The sequence below is a fragment of the Gigantopelta aegis genome, chromosome 15 (genome assembly GCF_016097555.1).
Source record: "Gigantopelta aegis isolate Gae_Host chromosome 15, Gae_host_genome, whole genome shotgun sequence".
Taxonomy (NCBI): Eukaryota; Metazoa; Mollusca; class Gastropoda; order Neomphalida; family Peltospiridae; genus Gigantopelta; species Gigantopelta aegis.
Genome location: NC_054713.1, coordinates 42097325 through 42116006, shown reverse-complemented (window position 1 = coordinate 42116006; position 18682 = coordinate 42097325). Strand labels below are relative to the sequence as shown.

General features: G+C 37.5%; 1 protein-coding gene across 1 annotated transcript in view; it reads right to left on the bottom strand.

Moving 5' to 3' along the window:
* The window catches only part of LOC121390221 (chloride channel protein 2-like), an 87014-nt gene that overhangs the window by 36302 nt on the left and 32030 nt on the right, over positions 1-18682 (bottom strand). Inside the window, exons 7-11 of the mRNA XM_041521989.1 lie at positions 7332-7409; positions 6036-6114; positions 4849-4974; positions 3554-3638; positions 1-102 (exon numbers count right to left, since the gene is read on the bottom strand). Of these exons, the coding sequence (XP_041377923.1) occupies positions 1-102; positions 3554-3638; positions 4849-4974; positions 6036-6114; positions 7332-7409 (470 nt within the window). The remainder of the gene's footprint in view (positions 103-3553; positions 3639-4848; positions 4975-6035; positions 6115-7331; positions 7410-18682) is intronic.

The following is an 18682-nucleotide window of genomic DNA, read 5'->3' as shown; positions in this document are numbered from 1 at the left end:
TTCTTCTGTAAAAACTTGGACACTCTTTTGTGTTTCCTCATCAGAAGAATACACTTCCTGTGAGTGAGAATAAACAGAGCGCCACCAAACCCGCACGCCACACTGTAAGTAGAATCAAGAACTCAACAAGTCTTCATCGTTCATAAACAATACGTAAATAAACAGAGCACCACCAAACCCACACGTCATGCTGTAAGTAGAATCAAGAACTCAACAAGTCTTCATCGTTCATAAACAATACGTAAATAAACAGAGTACCACCAAACCCACACGTCATGCTGTAAGTAGAATCAAGAACTCAACAAGTCTTCATCGTTCATAAACAATACGTAAATAAACAGAGCACCACCAAACCCACACGTCATGATGTAAGTAGAATCAAGAACTCAACAAGTCTTCATCGTTCATAAACAATACGTAAATAAACAGAGCACCACCAAACCCGCACACCATGCTGTAAGTAAAATCAAGAACTCAACAAGTCTTTATCATTCATAAACAATACGTAAATAAACAGAGCACCACCAAACCCACACGTCATGATGTAAGTAGAATCAAGAACTCAACAAGTCTTCATCGTTCATAAACAATACGTAAATAAACAGAGCACCACCAAACCCACACGTCATGCTGTAAGTAGAATCAAGAACTCAACAAGTCTTCATCGTTCATAAACAATACGTAAATAAACAGAGCACCACCAAACCCGCACGCCATGCTGTAAGTAGAATCAAGAACTCAACAAGTCTTCATCGTTCATAAACAATACGTAAATAAACAGAGCACCACCAAACCCACACGTCATGATGTAAGTAGAATCAAGAACTCAACAAGTCTTCATCGTTCATAAACAATACGTAAATAAACAGAGCACCACCAAACCCACACGTCATGATGTAAGTAGAATCAAGAACTCAACAAGTCTTCATCGTTCATAAACAATACGTAAATAAACAGAGCACCACCAAACCCGCACGTCATGATGTAAGTAGAATCGAGAACTCAACAAGTCTTCATCGTTCATAAACAATACGTAAATAAACAGAGCACCACCAAACCCGCACGCCATGCTGTAAGTAGAATCGAGAACTCAACAAGTCTTCATCGTTCATAAACAATACGTAAATAAACAGAGCACGACCAAACCCGCACGCCATGCTGTAAGTAGAATCAAGAACTCAACAAGTCTTCATCGTTCATAAACAATACGTAAATAAACAGAGCACCACCAAACCCGCACGCCATGATGTAAGTAGAATCAAGAACTCAACAAGTCTTCATCGTTCATAAACAATACGTAAATAAACAGAGCACCACCAAACCCGCACGCCATGCTGTAAGTAGAATCAAGAACTCAACAAGTCTTCATCGTTCATAAACAATACGTAAATAAACAGAGCACCACCAAACCCGCACGCCATGCTGTAAGTAGAATCAAGAACTCAACAAGTCTTCATCGTTCATAAACAATACGTAAATAAACAGAGCACCACCAAACCCGCACGCCATGATGTAAGTAGAATCAAGAACTCAACAAGTCTTCATCGTTCATAAACAATACGTAAATAAACAGAGCACCACCAAACCCACACGGCATGCTGTAAGTAGAATCAAGAACTCAACAAGTCTTCATCGTTCATAAACAATACGTAAATAAACAGAGCACCACCAAACCCACACGTCATGATGTAAGTAGAATCAAGAACTCAACAAGTCTTCATCATTCATAAACAATACGTAAATAAACAGAGCACCACCAAACCCGCACGCCATGCTGTAAGTAGAATCAAGAACTCAACAAGTCTTCATCGTTCATAAACAATACATAAATAAACAGAGCACCACCAAACCCACACGTCATGATGTAAGTAGAATCAAGAACTCAACAAGTCTTCATCGTTCATAAACAATACGTAAATAAACAGAGCACCACCAAACCCGCACGTCATGATGTAAGTAGAATCAAGAACTCAACAAGTCTTCATCGTTCATAAACAATACGTAAATAAACAGAGCACCACCAAACCCGCACGCCATGCTGTAAGTAGAATCAAGAACTCAACAAGTCTTCATCGTTCATAAACAATACGTAAATAAACAGAGCACCACCAAACCCGCACGTCATGATGTAAGTAGAATCAAGAACTCAACAAGTCTTCATCGTTCATAAACAATACGTAAATAAACAGAGCACCACCAAACCCGCACGCCATGCTGTAAGTAGAATCAAGAACTCAACAAGTCTTCATCGTTCATAAACAATACGTAAATAAACAGAGCACCACCAAACCCGCACGCCATGATGTAAGTAGAATCAAGAACTCAACAAGTCTTCATCGTTCATAAACAATACGTAAATAAACAGAGCACCACCAAACCCACACGCCATGATGTAAGTAGAATCAAGAACTCAACAAGTCTTCATCGTTCATAAACAATATGTAAATAAACAGAGCACCACCAAACCCGCACGCCATGCTGTAAGTAGAATCAAGAACTCAACAAGTCTTCATCGTTCATAAACAATACGTAAATAAACAGAGCACCACCAAACCCACACGTCATGATGTAAGTAGAATCAAGAACTCAACAAGTCTTCATCGTTCATAAACAATACGTAAATAAACAGAGCACCACCAAACCCGCACGCCATGCTGTAAGTAGAATCAAGAACTCAACAAGTCTTCATCGTTCATAAACAATACGTAAATAAACAGAGCACCACCAAACCCGCACGCCATGATGTAAGTAGAATCAAGAACTCAACAAGTCTTCATCGTTCATAAACAATACGTAAATAAACAGAGCACCACCAAACCCACACGCCATGATGTAAGTAGAATCAAGAACTCAACAAGTCTTCATCGTTCATAAACAATATGTAAATAAACAGAGCACCACCAAACCCGCACGCCATGCTGTAAGTAGAATCAAGAACTCAACAAGTCTTCATCGTTCATAAACAATACGTAAATAAACAGAGCACCACCAAACCCACACGTCATGATGTAAGTAGAATCAAGAACTCAACAAGTCTTCATCGTTCATAAACAATACGTAAATAATCTGTATTGCACATTCAGTAAAACACAGATGAAAATGGGTTATGAATTTTTTTTAATAAATTCACACATTTTAATACTGGTGGTCAAGTACAGAGATTGCACAGTGGTTAAAATGGTCGCCCACATTCAGAAGGTCTGCAAAGCATCAGCTGAAACTGTATGATACTTTTTATCGAAGAATATGCAAAAATGTGGACAAACAACGAAAACCTTGGAAAAAAAGTACATATGATTAACAATCTGAATTCTAGAGAAATCCAGAAACTATCGTTTCTGTGTAAAATGTAGGGAGCACAAAAGAAAGAAATTTTCCTCTTGCCAATCTACTTTGATAAACAAGGGCTTCATACAAATTGTCAGTTTCTGTATAAATTCATATAACAAACAGCACATGCATATCTGGAATTCATAAAACAAAAAGGTAACTAGATTTAACAATAGAAACAATGGTAAACATTTTCATATCATGTTTGTGAAAAGCTACCTACCCTATGGCAGAGAAGGCTATAAGTTCTAAGGCATCGAATGGAAATTCTGTCCGCAGATTTGTCTTGAACAGAGCTGTAATGGTTTCTGTAATAAGAAATAAGATTGTTTTGCTCAGTAAGCGATGAACTGAGTTAGTGTTCCACATTTCAGTTCTCTTTACTTGGCATAAACATTTTGTTATTGCTGAAAATTAATGTCTGCTTTGTTTAATGACACCACTAGAGCACGTTAATTAATTAATAATCGGCTATTGGATGTCAAATATTTGGTAATTCTGACTTGTAGTCATCACTGAAAACCCGCTATATTTGTTCCATTAGCTGTACTTTCCCTCAAGACTTCGACCAGTTGTGGCGTACTGGTTGGAACTAGAGAAAAAACGATCAACTGAATGGATCCACCAATGCAAGCATCTTACGCTAACTGAGCTAAATCCTGCCACCTATTGTTGAAAGCTGCAGTCAGCACCTAAACTAAATCTAATGACAAAACAGCAAACATAACAGGATAGCACAAACCATGGCCTTTGTTGAACCAGTTATGGATCACTGGTCGGTGCAAGTGGTTTACACCTACCCATTGAGCCTTGCGGATCACTCACTCAGGGTTTGGAGTCGGTATCTGGATTAAGAATCCCATGCCTCGACTGGGATCCGAACCCAGTACCTACCAGCCTGTAGACTGATGGCCTAACCACTACGCCACCGAGGCCGGTAGTTTGCAGAGGTGTGAGGGGGATATCTACCTCAGACAGAAGGCACTCGCCTGAGGTGCTTGGGATGTAAGACTGAAACCACTAAATGGAACCATTCTCTTGGTTTTTTCCTCCTCCTAACCAGTGCCCTATTAATGCTACATCAAAAGCTGTGGTATGTGCTGTCCTATCTGTGAGAAAGTGCAGATAATATATATCCCTTGCTGCTAATGGAAAAATCTAGCAGATTTCCTCTAAGACTATATATATATATATATATATATATATATATATATATATATACATATATATATATCAGAATTATCAAATGCTTAACAACACATGTAGCTGATGTTTAATAAATCAGTGTGCTCTAGTGGTGTCATTTAAAAAAAAAAAAGGGGGGGGGGGTTGGAAAGGAAACAAACAACAAGGTTCTTCAAGGTTGACTTACAATGCAAGTCACTGATTATTAATCAAGTGATCTACCACTGATATTCATCCTGCTCCCATCTAATACAAGGTATAGTAAACTGCAACAGGTCAGACAGCCATTTACAAAGAAGAACCGTTTCCACAGCAACAGCGAATGAATGTTACCTTCATCTTTAAACCAGAGTGCCAGCAGTCTGAAGACGAGAGCTCCGCACACAGCAGAGAAGAAACCTCTCCAGTAGTTTCTCACAGCAAAGTAAGTAGCAGTTACCTCAATGCTGAACAGGACACCTGAAACGTGAGGTAACAAAACGTTTCTGAAATGAATTAACAAATAATTAAATATCCATTACATTCTTTACAACATAACGTCATCCCATTGGTCAAAGACATTGCAACAGGAGTTTGTTCATTTCTTAATGAATGTAAAAATTACGTCATCAGGGAACGTCGTATCTGATGACGTCATTTCCTATGGGCAAGTTGTCTTACTGTGCGTTATTGTTTGTGGACCAAAAATTCAAAATAAAGTATGAAGTTTTAGTGTTGTTATTATTAGCAAGTATGATTCAAATTTAATTATAAGTATTGTCTATTATTTCTTTTACGTTCATCGTGGTATGAATAAAAAAATCATCCGCAAACTTATGTGAGAACGGCTTCCCCGATTCACAAAGTTTGTGGATGATTTTGTTTTGTTCATACCCCAAAGAACGTAAAAGAAATAACAGACAATCCTTATGTAGCGGTTACTTCCATGCTGATAAAAACCATCTGAAGAAAAGAAAATACAGGTAACAGTTACCTTGATGCTTAACAAAACACTAACAACGTAAAATATCTAAATTTTACAAACCAGTACCATGCCTTAATATTTAGATGTACAGTTATACAAAAATAAAATTTAAGGAGTTTGTCTTTGCTAATTATAATCAGACTGACAATAGAAACACAAGTAATAAAAATGTCTTTAATATACGTACACAAAACTACAAGGATTAATAAAGTATGGCCGGCGCAATCAAAAACTTTTGAATGTTTGAGAAACATGACTTTCTCTAAATGGTAACTATGACGAACTCTAACAAAAACTTACATAAAGATGTAACAGGGCTAGCTTTGGGCCAAATTATCTATCAAAAGTAAAAAATTTGCAAAAACCCAATAATATTGTAACAAAATAGTCCTGTGTATATATATATTTATATATCGATTTTTAACAATTCAAAATAATATCCCCTCTCTTAAAAGAGAATCATTCTTATGAAGTTTTTGTTCAAGCAATCAATCAGTTTGATTGTCTTCTATTTCCTGGCCTGTATCTGTCACCTCCTCCACTAAGGAGCACCTACCTCCTATAGGAGCCGCAAATGTTCCTGCCACTCCAACAGCACATGCAGCCGCCAACATTTCTGATCTTCTCGACTCATTCTGAAAAAATTAGGAGAAATATTTAAAGTAAGTATGTTATCTCCCCGTATTCTGAATTTCTCATTCAGATCAAAGTTCTATAAATTAGGTCTCACTAGACAGTTGACTTCCGGGTGAGAGTTCATTCATCACGGTCCACTATATTTCCTAATTGTGACATATGTTGTGGTTCGCATATTCACTTCTACGAATTGGGGAAGAATTAAAACAATTTGTATGTTTAATGGTAAGCCTTCCAGCTGTATTTTGCCCATGTTATTTTGTAATGTAGTGCACTGAATTTTTGGAACATGGGTGTATAGCGGAAGAGACAGCTGGAGTGTTCAGACCAGTAGTACAGCCAGATGCGGTCATAAAATAAATGCTTATATAATGTATGTTCGCAATGGTGTATGTTGTTAGTGCCAACGAGAACCCGTTCTGTTGGCAACCTTCATTTGAAGTTGGGTAATTTAACATGGATTTCAAAGGCAGATGACATCTGTGTAGTGAGACCTTAGGAGAAATCTTTAAATTAAGTATGTTATCTCCCCTTATTTTTCGTTTACATCGGAGCATTTTAAAGATTCTCTCCCCCACTTCACCTCTCACTAATGGCAGTGCTACTTACCAATAACTGATGGCATTTTACGTTTTGAAGTGTGAACTACAATTATGTAATAAATCAACTAGACAGTCTTACTTTCGAGAGATGTCCAGCATTCATTCTTTATTTTTTAATTGATGTGTCTTGCTGACTACAGTTTATGTTAGAAATAAAATGTGTGCAGATAAGTTTTGCATCATTAATTATCTAATCTCAAGTCACACAATTTGCATACATGTACCATACTATAGGTGTCCCTATTAGGTAGTTCATTCCCCTTTCATCGTTGTGTCTTACTGATTACAGTTTGCATTGGAAACGAAATGTGTGCATATAGATTTTGCTTCATTAGTCATCTAACCTTAAGTCACAAAATTTATATGCATGCATTGTCAATGCACATACACTTTGTTTACACGAATGGTTGGTCACAAAATTTACACTTCGTGAACATATTATGTTATTACATATTCACGACAAAAAAATCTAAATCTTCATAATATTAATCTGGTTTGCAGAATAAATTATCTAAGTAAATCTTAAGCTGTCATTATCCACTTATCTGTGCATTAATAACATTTATGAGAACAAACACTGTTTAAATACAATCTATGACAAAGAAAGCTTTTACCTCGTATATACCTCGAAATGAACCGATCATCTTTGTCAGTAGTGTAGCCACAATACTGGCGATGTGCACAAATGGACCCTGTAAATAAATGTAAGTCACAGCAACATTTAACATCCATAGGTGCAACTATAAACCAATTTCCACTGACCTAGAACTTTTAGTTCGTGAGAAACTGATCTAAACATGAACCTTTTACGAAAAAATTGTTGTCATTGCCGCCATCATAAAACAAATAGCTGAATCTCAGGTTTTTTTTTTTCGTAAGTGCGAGATGAAAAGCAAGGAAGAAATGTTTTATTGAATAACACACTCAACACATTGTTATTTCCAGTTATACATACATGTATGTCTTTGGACATATGGTTAAGAAGCACACAGAAAGAAAGAAAGAAAGAAATGTTTTATTGAATAACACACTCAACACATTGTTATTTCCAGTTATACATACATGTATGTCTTTGGACATATGGTTAAGAAGCACACAGAAAGAAAGAAAGAAAGAAATGTTTTATTGAATAACACACTCAACACATTGTTATTTCCAGTTATACATACATGTATGTCTTTGGACATATGGTTAAGAAGCACACAGAAAGAAAGAAAGAAAGAAATGTTTTATTGAATAACACACTCAACACATTGTTATTTCCAGTTATACATACATGTATGTCTTTGGACATATGGTTAAGAAGCACACAGAAAGAAAGAAAGAAAGAAATGTTTTATTGAATAACACACTCAACACATTGTTATTTCCAGTTATACATACATGTATGTCTTTGGACATATGGTTAAGAAGCACACAGAAAGAAAGAAAGAAAGAAATGTTTTATTGAATAACACACTCAACACATTGTTATTTCCAGTTATACATACATGTATGTCTTTGGACATATGGTTAAGAAGCACACAGAAAGAAAGAAAGAAAGAAATGTTTTATTGAATAACACACTCAACACATTGTTATTTCCAGTTATACATACATGTATGTCTTTGGACATATGGTTAAGAAGCACACAGAAAGAAAGAAAGAAAGAAATGTTTTATTGAATAACACACTCAACACATTGTTATTTCCAGTTATACATACATGTATGTCTTTGGACATATGGTTAAGAAGCACACAGAAAGAAAGAAAGAAAGAAATGTTTTATTGAATAACACACTCAACACATTGTTATTTCCAGTTATACATACATGTATGTCTTTGGACATATGGTTAAGAAGCACACAGAAAGAAAGAAAGAAAGAAATGTTTTATTGAATAAAACACACTCAACACATTGTTATTTCCAGTTATACATACATGTATGTCTTTGGACATATGGTTAAGAAGCACACAGAAAGAAAGAAAGAAAGAAATGTTTTATTGAATAACACACTCAACACATTGTTATTTCCAGTTATACATACATGTATGTCTTTGGACATATGGTTAAGAAGCACACAGAAAGAAAGAAAGAAAGAAATGTTTTATTGAATAACACACTCAACACATTGTTATTTCCAGTTATACATACATGTATGTCTTTGGACATATGGTTAAGAAGCACACAGAAGAAAGAAAGAAAGAAAGAAATGTTTTATTGAATAACACACTCAACACATTGTTATTTCCAGTTATACATACATGTATGTCTTTGGACATATGGTTAAGAAGCACACAGAAAGAAAGAAAGAAAGAAATGTTTTATTGAATAACACACTCAACACATTGTTATTTCCAGTTATACATACATGTATGTCTTTGGACATATGGTTAAGAAGCACACAGAAAGAAAAGAAAGAAAGAAATGTTTTATTGAATAACACACTCAACACATTGTTATTTCCAGTTATACATACATGTATGTCTTTGGACATATGGTTAAGAAGCACACAGAAAGAAAGAAAGAAAGAAATGTTTTATTGAATAACACACTCAACACATTGTTATTTCCAGTTATACATACATGTATGTCTTTGGACATATGGTTAAGAAGCACACAGAAAGAAAGAAAGAAAGAAATGTTTTATTGAATAACACACTCAACACATTGTTATTTCCAGTTATACATACATGTATGTCTTTGGACATATGGTTAAGAAGCACACAGAAAGAAAGAAAGAAAGAAATGTTTTATTGAATAACACACTCAACACATTGTTATTTCCAGTTATACATACATGTATGTCTTTGGACATATGGTTAAGAAGCACACAGAAAGAAAGAAAGAAAGAAAGAAATGTTTTATTGAATAACACACTCAACACATTGTTATTTCCAGTTATACATACATGTATGTCTTTGGACATATGGTTAAGAAGCACACAGAAAGAAAGAAAGAAAGAAATGTTTTATTGAATAACACACTCAACACATTGTTATTTCCAGTTATACATACATGTATGTCTTTGGACATATGGTTAAGAAGCACACAGAAAGAAAGAAAGAAAGAAATGTTTTATTGAATAACACACTCAACACATTGTTATTTCCAGTTATACATACATGTATGTCTTTGGACATATGGTTAAGAAGCACACAGAAAGAAAGAAAGAAAGAAATGTTTTATTGAATAACACACTCAACACATTGTTATTTCCAGTTATACATACATGTATGTCTTTGGACATATGGTTAAGAAGCACACAGAAAGAAAGAAAGAAAGAAATGTTTTATTGAATAACACACTCAACACATTGTTATTTCCAGTTATACATACATGTATGTCTTTGGACATATGGTTAAGAAGCACACAGAAAGAAAGAAAGAAAGAAATGTTTTATTGAATAACACACTCAACACATTGTTATTTCCAGTTATACATACATGTATGTCTTTGGACATATGGTTAAGAAGCACACAGAAAGAAAGAAAGAAAGAAATGTTTTATTGAATAACACACTCAACACATTGTTATTTCCAGTTATACATACATGTATGTCTTTGGACATATGGTTAAGAAGCACACAGAAAGAAAGAAAGAAAGAAATGTTTTATTGAATAACACACTCAACACATTGTTATTTCCAGTTATACATACATGTATGTCTTTGGACATATGGTTAAGAAGCACACAGAAAGAAAGAAAGAAAGAAATGTTTTATTTAACGACGCACTCAACACATTTTATTTACGGTTATATGGCGTCAGACATATGGTTAAGGACCACACAGATTTTGAGAGGAAACCGGCTGTCGCCACTACATGGGCTACTTTTCCGATTAGCAGCAAGGGATGTTTTATTTGCGCTTCCCACAGGCAGGACAGCACAAACCATGGCCTTCATTGAACCAGTTATGGATCACTGGTCGGTGCAAGTGGTTTACACCTACCCATTGAGCCTTGCGGAGCATTCACTCAGGGTTTGGAGTCGGTATCTGGATTAAAAATCCCATGCCTCGACTGGGATCCGAACCCAGTACCTACCAGCCTGTAGACCGATGGCCTGCCACGACGCCACCGAGGCCGGTAAAGCAGCACACAGATAACGAGAGCACAAGGAGAGACCCACTGCTGCCATGATATGAGCCACTCTTTTTATTTCTTATATTAGCAGCAAGGAATCTTTTATATGCACCATGATCTTAGTTACACCAGATGTGGAGCACTGGCTGGAACGAGAAACAGTCCAATGGGTCCACCGTCAAGGATCGATCAAAGACTGATCACACACAGAATACACCTTAACACTGGGCTAATTCCTAATCCTTGCCACTACCAAGGCTAAATGTACTTCTATCAAAAAACAGCAATCCAATCCAATCCAATATATATTTACATGCTCCTATACCACTAGGGTTTCAAGCATGTCTGTCACGGGCCCCTCCTCTGGATAGCCAGAGGAGTGGTCCGGGACAGAAATAAAGGGGCAATTTTGAACTTTACTCCAAAAAAATTTTTTTAGGGGACATTAACAATTTGTTTGTGCCTTTTTCTAACATAGAAAACCTATTCCTAACAATTTAGTCACATTTTTTACCGGGCAGTCAAAACTTAAACACCTCTAATCTATATCTTACTATTTAGCCCTAAGGGAATTAGGGGTATGGTTCATCCATAGCTTAACCGCCACACGGAAAAGTGTATCATTTGGAAGAGGCGCCACGCCGGTATTGGTAATCCAAGTGTGGCAGGCAGGAGGGGGCCGAGGCCCAGGGGAGGGGGGGCCGGAGCCCCCCGGACAAACCCTAACTCTCCTACAGCCAAACCGCCTACGCCTACGCCTACCTCCTACCCTCCGGTGGTCTCCCGCCCCCCATCCCCCACCCCCACCCCCCCCCCACCGTCCCAACCACGATGCCCTCCACCAGCACGGCCCTCATAAAGTTAGTTTAAATTTGTTTATTATATCTATATATTCTTATCTTTAGTTTTATTAAATATCCATTAGTAAAGTGAATGTCACTTTCAGAGTGACAGAATCATGTCCGGACGACGGAAATGGAGTCTTCGTCTGTCCCTTCGCCGGAGCGGAAACGCATCCCCGGTGATCTCTCAGTTCCGGGCGCCTCTCTGCAATCCTAGAGAATCTAAAAGTTATGTCATCCACAGACGCCATCACCCTTTAATCTATAAAAACCGAAAAGCGGTCCAGGGCAATAATACCAAGGATCGCCAGACGGCATGGGTACTGTAAAGTCCCATTAAATTAGAGAGGGAGCACATCTGTCTCCCTCTCATACTTTATTCAATAATCATTAAAAATATATAATAAAATAATATATCAAAATATTAAAATACAGAGCACGCTTGTAAACATTTATACAAATAAATTAAAATCCAAAAAAAAAACCCAACAATACCAATACTTTTAAAAAAATTTCATATAATTATAATGTAGCCGGTGAACCGTATAGAGATGTCCAACTGCCAGGTTAGACACCTCACCACTACACCCAAGCTGACCTACCATACTCCCATTCACACCCCACATTCTTACTTAAAATCAAAAGGAAGGAAGAAAAAGTCCACCTACCTTCATAGCTAAAAATTATACTTGTCATTAAAATTAATTTAAAATTAATATAGTTCATATTATATAATTAAAAGCCGGTAGTTTATACAAATTACTATTATTATATTAAATAACTATGTCCACAAGCACGCCAGGCACGATAGGACGAAGAGCTATAATGTGTTTATTTATTCAAATTATTTATAGAAAATATTAAAATATCCCAAAAATTTAATAAATATTCCAAAAAAAAACAAACAAAGAGGGGAAGGGGGGGGGGGGGGAGAGAATAGGAACAATCGGCCCCAAAACAGCCATCTGAGACCAATATCTATTTTAAGAACATATCTACTATATTATTTATATTGAAACATTAGTTCCAAGCACGAAGGCCATCAGGAGCCTATCAATTTCCTTCTTGTGCTCAACCGGGGGGTTTAATAAATTTCGACCGTTGAACACTAAATTACATTTTTTAAAGAAACTTTCTAAATTCTTACGTTTTGGACTATGTCTGGTGCATTCAAGCAGAAAGTGTTTTACGTCCTCTACTTTATTACACACCAGACAATTAGGGGTGGGAGATTTTTTTATTTTGAATTTATTACCATTAAGGCCATAACATACTCCCATTCTAAGTCTCGAAATTATTTTGGTGGCCTTAATGTTGAAGGATATTGGACCGGGTCCCGCTGCCTTCGGCTTAATATATGCATGCCACACATCCTGGTATGGTGGTCCCATTCGGCCTGCCATAGTTTACCAAGGTGCGGCTCTAATACAGAATTAAATTCTTTAAAGTTATATTTGATTTCGATCCCTACTTTTTTATCACGCAGGCTATTTCTGGCGTTCGTGTCAGCAAGTTCGTTACCTGGTATGCCGACATGTGCCGGCACCCATTCAAGTCTAACCCCAGTTCCACTGGTGATAATACTATTATAACATTTAAAAATTTTGTTTACTAGTTCGGGTCTAACACCCCCACATCCAAGGATAGCCTGAAGTGAACTCAGACTATCGGTGAAAAGCACATATCTACCAGGGCCATTTCTTTTTAAATTATCGTTTTGAATCCACATTAACCCATAAAGTATGGCTATAAGTTCAGATGTGTATACCGAAATGTTATCAGTAAGCCTGGCCCTAATGGCTATCGGTTTAATATCCTTATTTATTTTAACAACAAAAGCCATACCTGTTTTACCAGTGGCGGGGTCCTTCGATCCATCTGTGTACACTTGTACACAGTCTGGATAGAATTTTTCCACCACTGCTTGAAATATAATTTTTTTAATATATGGGTTATCATACTTATTTATTTCGTCTCTAATGTGGAAATTTACCACTGGGCGTTCGAACTGCCACGGGTAGTCCAGTCTACCACTAGCGTCCCCAATGGCCAGTCCAGAAACTCCAAAATCAGTGGCATATTTATTAAGATAAGATATGATGGATATATCCCTATCACCGACAGTCTTAACCTTCTGAGGAGCCAAACTATTTATAGGAGAATCAGGCACCTGGTTCCTTATTTTGCTTATATATCTGAAACCCTGCCTAATTCTCCTCAAGGTTAAGGGAAGTACTCCCAATTCCACCATTATACTATCATATGGAGTACAGATAGCTCCCCCAATAATTATCTTGAGGGCCCTACCATATACTCCATCAAGTTTTTTTAAGTGGGTCTGAGTTGCGCACCCAAAGGCCATTGCACCATATTGGAGTCTGGACACTATGAAGGCCTCGAAGACCATCAGCAGAGTTTTCCTATCAGCCCCCCATGACGTACCGGACAGTATCCTCAAAAGATTTAAATAGAGGACACAGTTACCGGTAATACCAGCAATGTGCTCGCCAAAACTAAGGGCATGGTCGAAGATTACACCCAGAAACTTGACAGACTGTACTTGTTTAATAATAATGTTTTTGAATTTGAATTCTAACTTATATCTTCTTTTTAGTTCTCTGGATTTCTGAAATACTATACAGTTAGTTTTAGCTTTGGAGATAGTAACCCCCCAGGCTGCTGACCATCTAAGTAGATTATCTAAGTCATTCTGGAGGTCTGTTTTGATATCATCATAGGTTTTCCCTATCCTCCAGAATGCTGTATCGTCAGCAAAAAGTCCGACACTTAAAGATGTTTTAGTGCTTTTATTGGAAGTGATAAGTGCTATATCTAGATCATTAATAAAGATACCAAACAATGTGGGCGCTATCACTGAGCCTTGTGGGATACCATTCTCCAAATTTAAAATGGGGGAAAAACTACCATTAACATTAACGGCAAATGTTCTATCTTCCAAAAATTTTACTATAAATGAGAACATTGCCCCTTTTATCCCCATTTGATAAATTTTGAACAACAACCCGCGTCTCCAGACCATGTCGTATGCCTTTTCAATATCCACAAAAACTCCCGCCACCCTGCGGCCATTCCGAAAAGCATCTTTGACCTCGGTTTGAAGCCTAACAAGGTGGTCGGTAGTTGAGTGGTGTCTCCTAAAACCACTCTGGAAAACCGACAATAATTTGTTGGTCTCCAGAAAGTGGATAAGGCGTTGGTTTACCATACTTTCCATGGTCTTACAGACGCTGGATGTTAAGGATATTGGCCTATAATTAGACGGATCGAGGGGGTCCTTACCCTGTTTTGGAAGTCCAAAAACCTCTGCATGTTTCCAACTGAGAGGAAGGGTCCCCTCGAGCCATATTAAATTATATAATTCTAAGAACAGTCCGAGGGTCTTGGTAGGCATATGTTTAAAAAATAAATAACTAAATCTATCTGGCCCTGGAGCTGAGCCCTTACGGTTACCAAAAGCCTCTTTCAGTTCCCAGATTTTAAAGGGTGCATTGTACGGTCTGGTAGAATCCGGACTATTGTCTTCCAGGGGGATCGGGCTATCTCTTTCCATTTTAATTTTTCTGGTTTGAAAAAATAATGAATAATTAGTTGTCGCTGAATTTTGCCTAAAAGTTGCTCCTAAAACATTAGCTTTAGATTGATCATTAATATAAACTTTACTATTTTTAAGTATACTATTATTTTTGGTAGATCTCCCCTGGATCCTTTTAATCCTCGACCATACTTCTTTAACTTCTGAGTCCTTATTTAGCGAACTACAGAACTGGTGCCATGAGGCGTTTTTTAATTTATTAATATTTAACTTTAATTTATATTTACTATCTTTAAATTTCTGTATATTTTCTAAATTTATAAATTTCTTTAATTTCCTTCTGCATTTATTTCTTTCGGCTTTTTGATTGGATAGTTCCTCATTCCACCACGGGACGGAAGAGCGACTACCCTTATTACTAAATACTGGAATTATTTTATCTGCTATTTCTATAATAGCTTTAATCAAATTATTATTGAATATATTAATATTTTTATCTCTAATCCGCTCATGGTCCAAGAGACCACACATGTGATCAAACTCCACCCAATTAGCTTTTTCTAAATTCCATTTACGTTTATAATTCTTATTTTCATTATTCCAGCTGTCTAAAATATTAAATTTAATTTTTATGGGTAGGTGATCGCTACCCAAGTCATCAAGAGTCTCCCACTCACATTTGGCTGCTAAATTTTTTGAGACGAAAGATAGATCCAGACATGACCATGTATGGTGAGTGTCGGAAAAAAATAGGTAAAGCTACCATCGTTTAAAAACAAGCCATATTTAAAACATCCATATATTGTTCTATTATATTACCTTGTAAATTATTTGTATCAGACCCCCATAAAATATTTTTACAATTAAAGTCCCCCACAACTATTAAATTTTTATTGTTACCCCCAATTGGTTTCAAAAAATCATCTATACTTAGTTTTTTACCTGATAACCTAGTATGAACATAATAATTAAAAATATTAATATTATTATTTTTAATATGCAGTGACACCCCCAATACCTCGATCTCTGGTTTCGTCTCAATTACAGTAAGCTGGGAGTGGGAAATTCCATTTCTGACAAAGGTAGCTATCCCTCCTGTAGATTTATTGCCACTATTAAAAAAGAGACCTGTGTATCCTAAAATTTTGTATTCTGTAAATAATTTTTTTTTTTTTGTTTGTAAAGAATTATTAGGTAATAAGGTCTCTTGAATGGCAATAATATCAATAAACTTATTATGTTCCATATAATTTTTAAGTTCTGGGCCATTGGTGCGCAGACCTCGGGCGTTCCATTGTAATATATTTAACCCATTATAATTAATAGGTTTATTATTATTATCATTATTATTATTAATATTAATTATATTAATGCCTTTTAGGCCTGTCTGCATGATGAGACACGGAGCAATTCTAATTTCCCGGGGACCAACTTTGTCTAACAGTTTAGTCCACATTATCGTTGCTCCGTGGCTCCTGTGCTACCAGGTCTCTGGCCCTATACCAGGCAACATTACGTGCCTCAATGGCTCTAGGGTCAACCTCGATAGCTAAATTAACATTCAGCAAGTCACAGGCGTCACCAGAGGCTATCCGAATATCATCAATAGAAAATTTTGAAATCGGGACCTTTTTGTTCTCTCGGGTCAAAAGAAGTCCGCAAAGTATTCTAACCAAATCGAGAGCTGTAATTATGTGATCTGATTTTAAATGGTTGGTCCCTGAGGTTACGCCGGCATAAGAATTAACAGCAGAGACTGGTCGATTAAAATTATGTCTGGACTCAGTCTTGCTAGTTAATTTTGCGCCAGCTGCCAGACCCGGGGGGCAGGGCTCGGCCATATTAGATCCACGCGATTTTTTTGAATTAGGCTCCCTGTCCGCCATGATGCGGACCGCCCTCCTATAATCCGGACACCCCTTGTCATGGGTGTAATGAGCCCCCCTACAATTAGCACAGGACAACGGTCTCGTGCACGGATTGTCGGGGGACCTCCTGGGGTGGGCGGCCCCACACCTAAAACAGACAGGGAACTCTCTAGTAGCCCTGCATTTTTTAGTTAAATGACCCCACCTCTGGCATCTGGCGCATTTAACTGGTTTTACCTGGTATGGGTGTAGCCTATGTTCCACCCCCTTAACCCTTATGGTCTCCGCCGCCGAGGGTTCGGCCAGCAGGACATCCAGATATCCATTGCCCCAAACTGTTACGTTTGAGACCGGTATATCCGGATTATCCGTCCTGACCGAGGAGAAGATGGCTGGGCCATTTGCTCCCTTGAGGTCAGTTTTGACAATCCTCCGCAGAGAGAGGGACGGATTACCTCCTCCCTCCCTCCGAGAAGAGCCCCCCCTTACAATCTCCCTAAAGGGTTCACTATTTGGTTGAGAGCTATAGGGGCGCTTTATCTGTGTTTGTGCGCCCCCCTCTCTTACTGGTTTGACTTGTTTGTAGAAAGGGGGTGACGGCCCAGCCCCCCCCCCCTCCCACCCCCGGCGGGTTTCCTCCCCAGTTCCCAGGGGGGGAAAAGCGTCCACCTCCATACCAGAAGAATTTAATTTCAACGGTAAACTAGTGTTAACTTTAGTAGATGGAAGTTCCACCCTCCCTTTATTCGGTTTCGTTCTTTTAATCCCCAAAAAACAGCAATCGATCTTTAGACTGCATTTTGCAACAGACAGGACAGTACATACCAAGATCTTTGATGCACCAGTCAAACAATTATGTGTTGTCTATTCACAGCCACAGCACAGGTTAATCCTACCTTCATTTTGCCACAGGCAGGACAGTATCCTAAACTATTGAATTCCGTCCCCCATCGAATTCCGTCTCATTTCATTTCCGCACTCTTTCTAATCACACTGCGCAAACACGGACTTTAATTCTACTGCATATGTATCAACTAACAAAGCCTCGATCAAACTAGAAAATTATGGTGGAAAAAGTTTTTAAAGTGTGTTTGTCCCTTGTATAGTAGCGATAATTCTATTATTGCATACAGAAACCATATCCAAAGGTTATAATAAATTTAAACAAAGAGACTAGACTTGACAGGTCGGTAATGACTGTCATCTGCATGAGTTTTGTCTATATTTAGTGGAAAGACACATGACTGACACTCTTGGGGGGGGGGGGGGGGGGGGGGGGGGGGGGGATGTATGGAAGGCTGTTTGTGTCAGACCAACAATTGTTATTGAGAAAAAACATTAGTCGATTTTTCTTCTTTTTTCAGCCACTTATAAAAGTTGTTAGCACAAGAAAACCAGTTTCCTATATTCATGAAAATTTGATGACTACTCGAAAAGCCGTTAAGAGTGGCATGACTGTTTACAAAGCATCTTTAAAAAATCAAATCTAAAACAAAAAGGCAAGGGGAACTTTCTAATCTCGAACACTGTGGTACTGGTCGACAACCAATGTCCATCAAAAATGTGTAGATATATTCATAATTCATTTACATTTGCTTCATTGACAATCTGTTGTGTTCTTGTTGCCTCATTTTTAT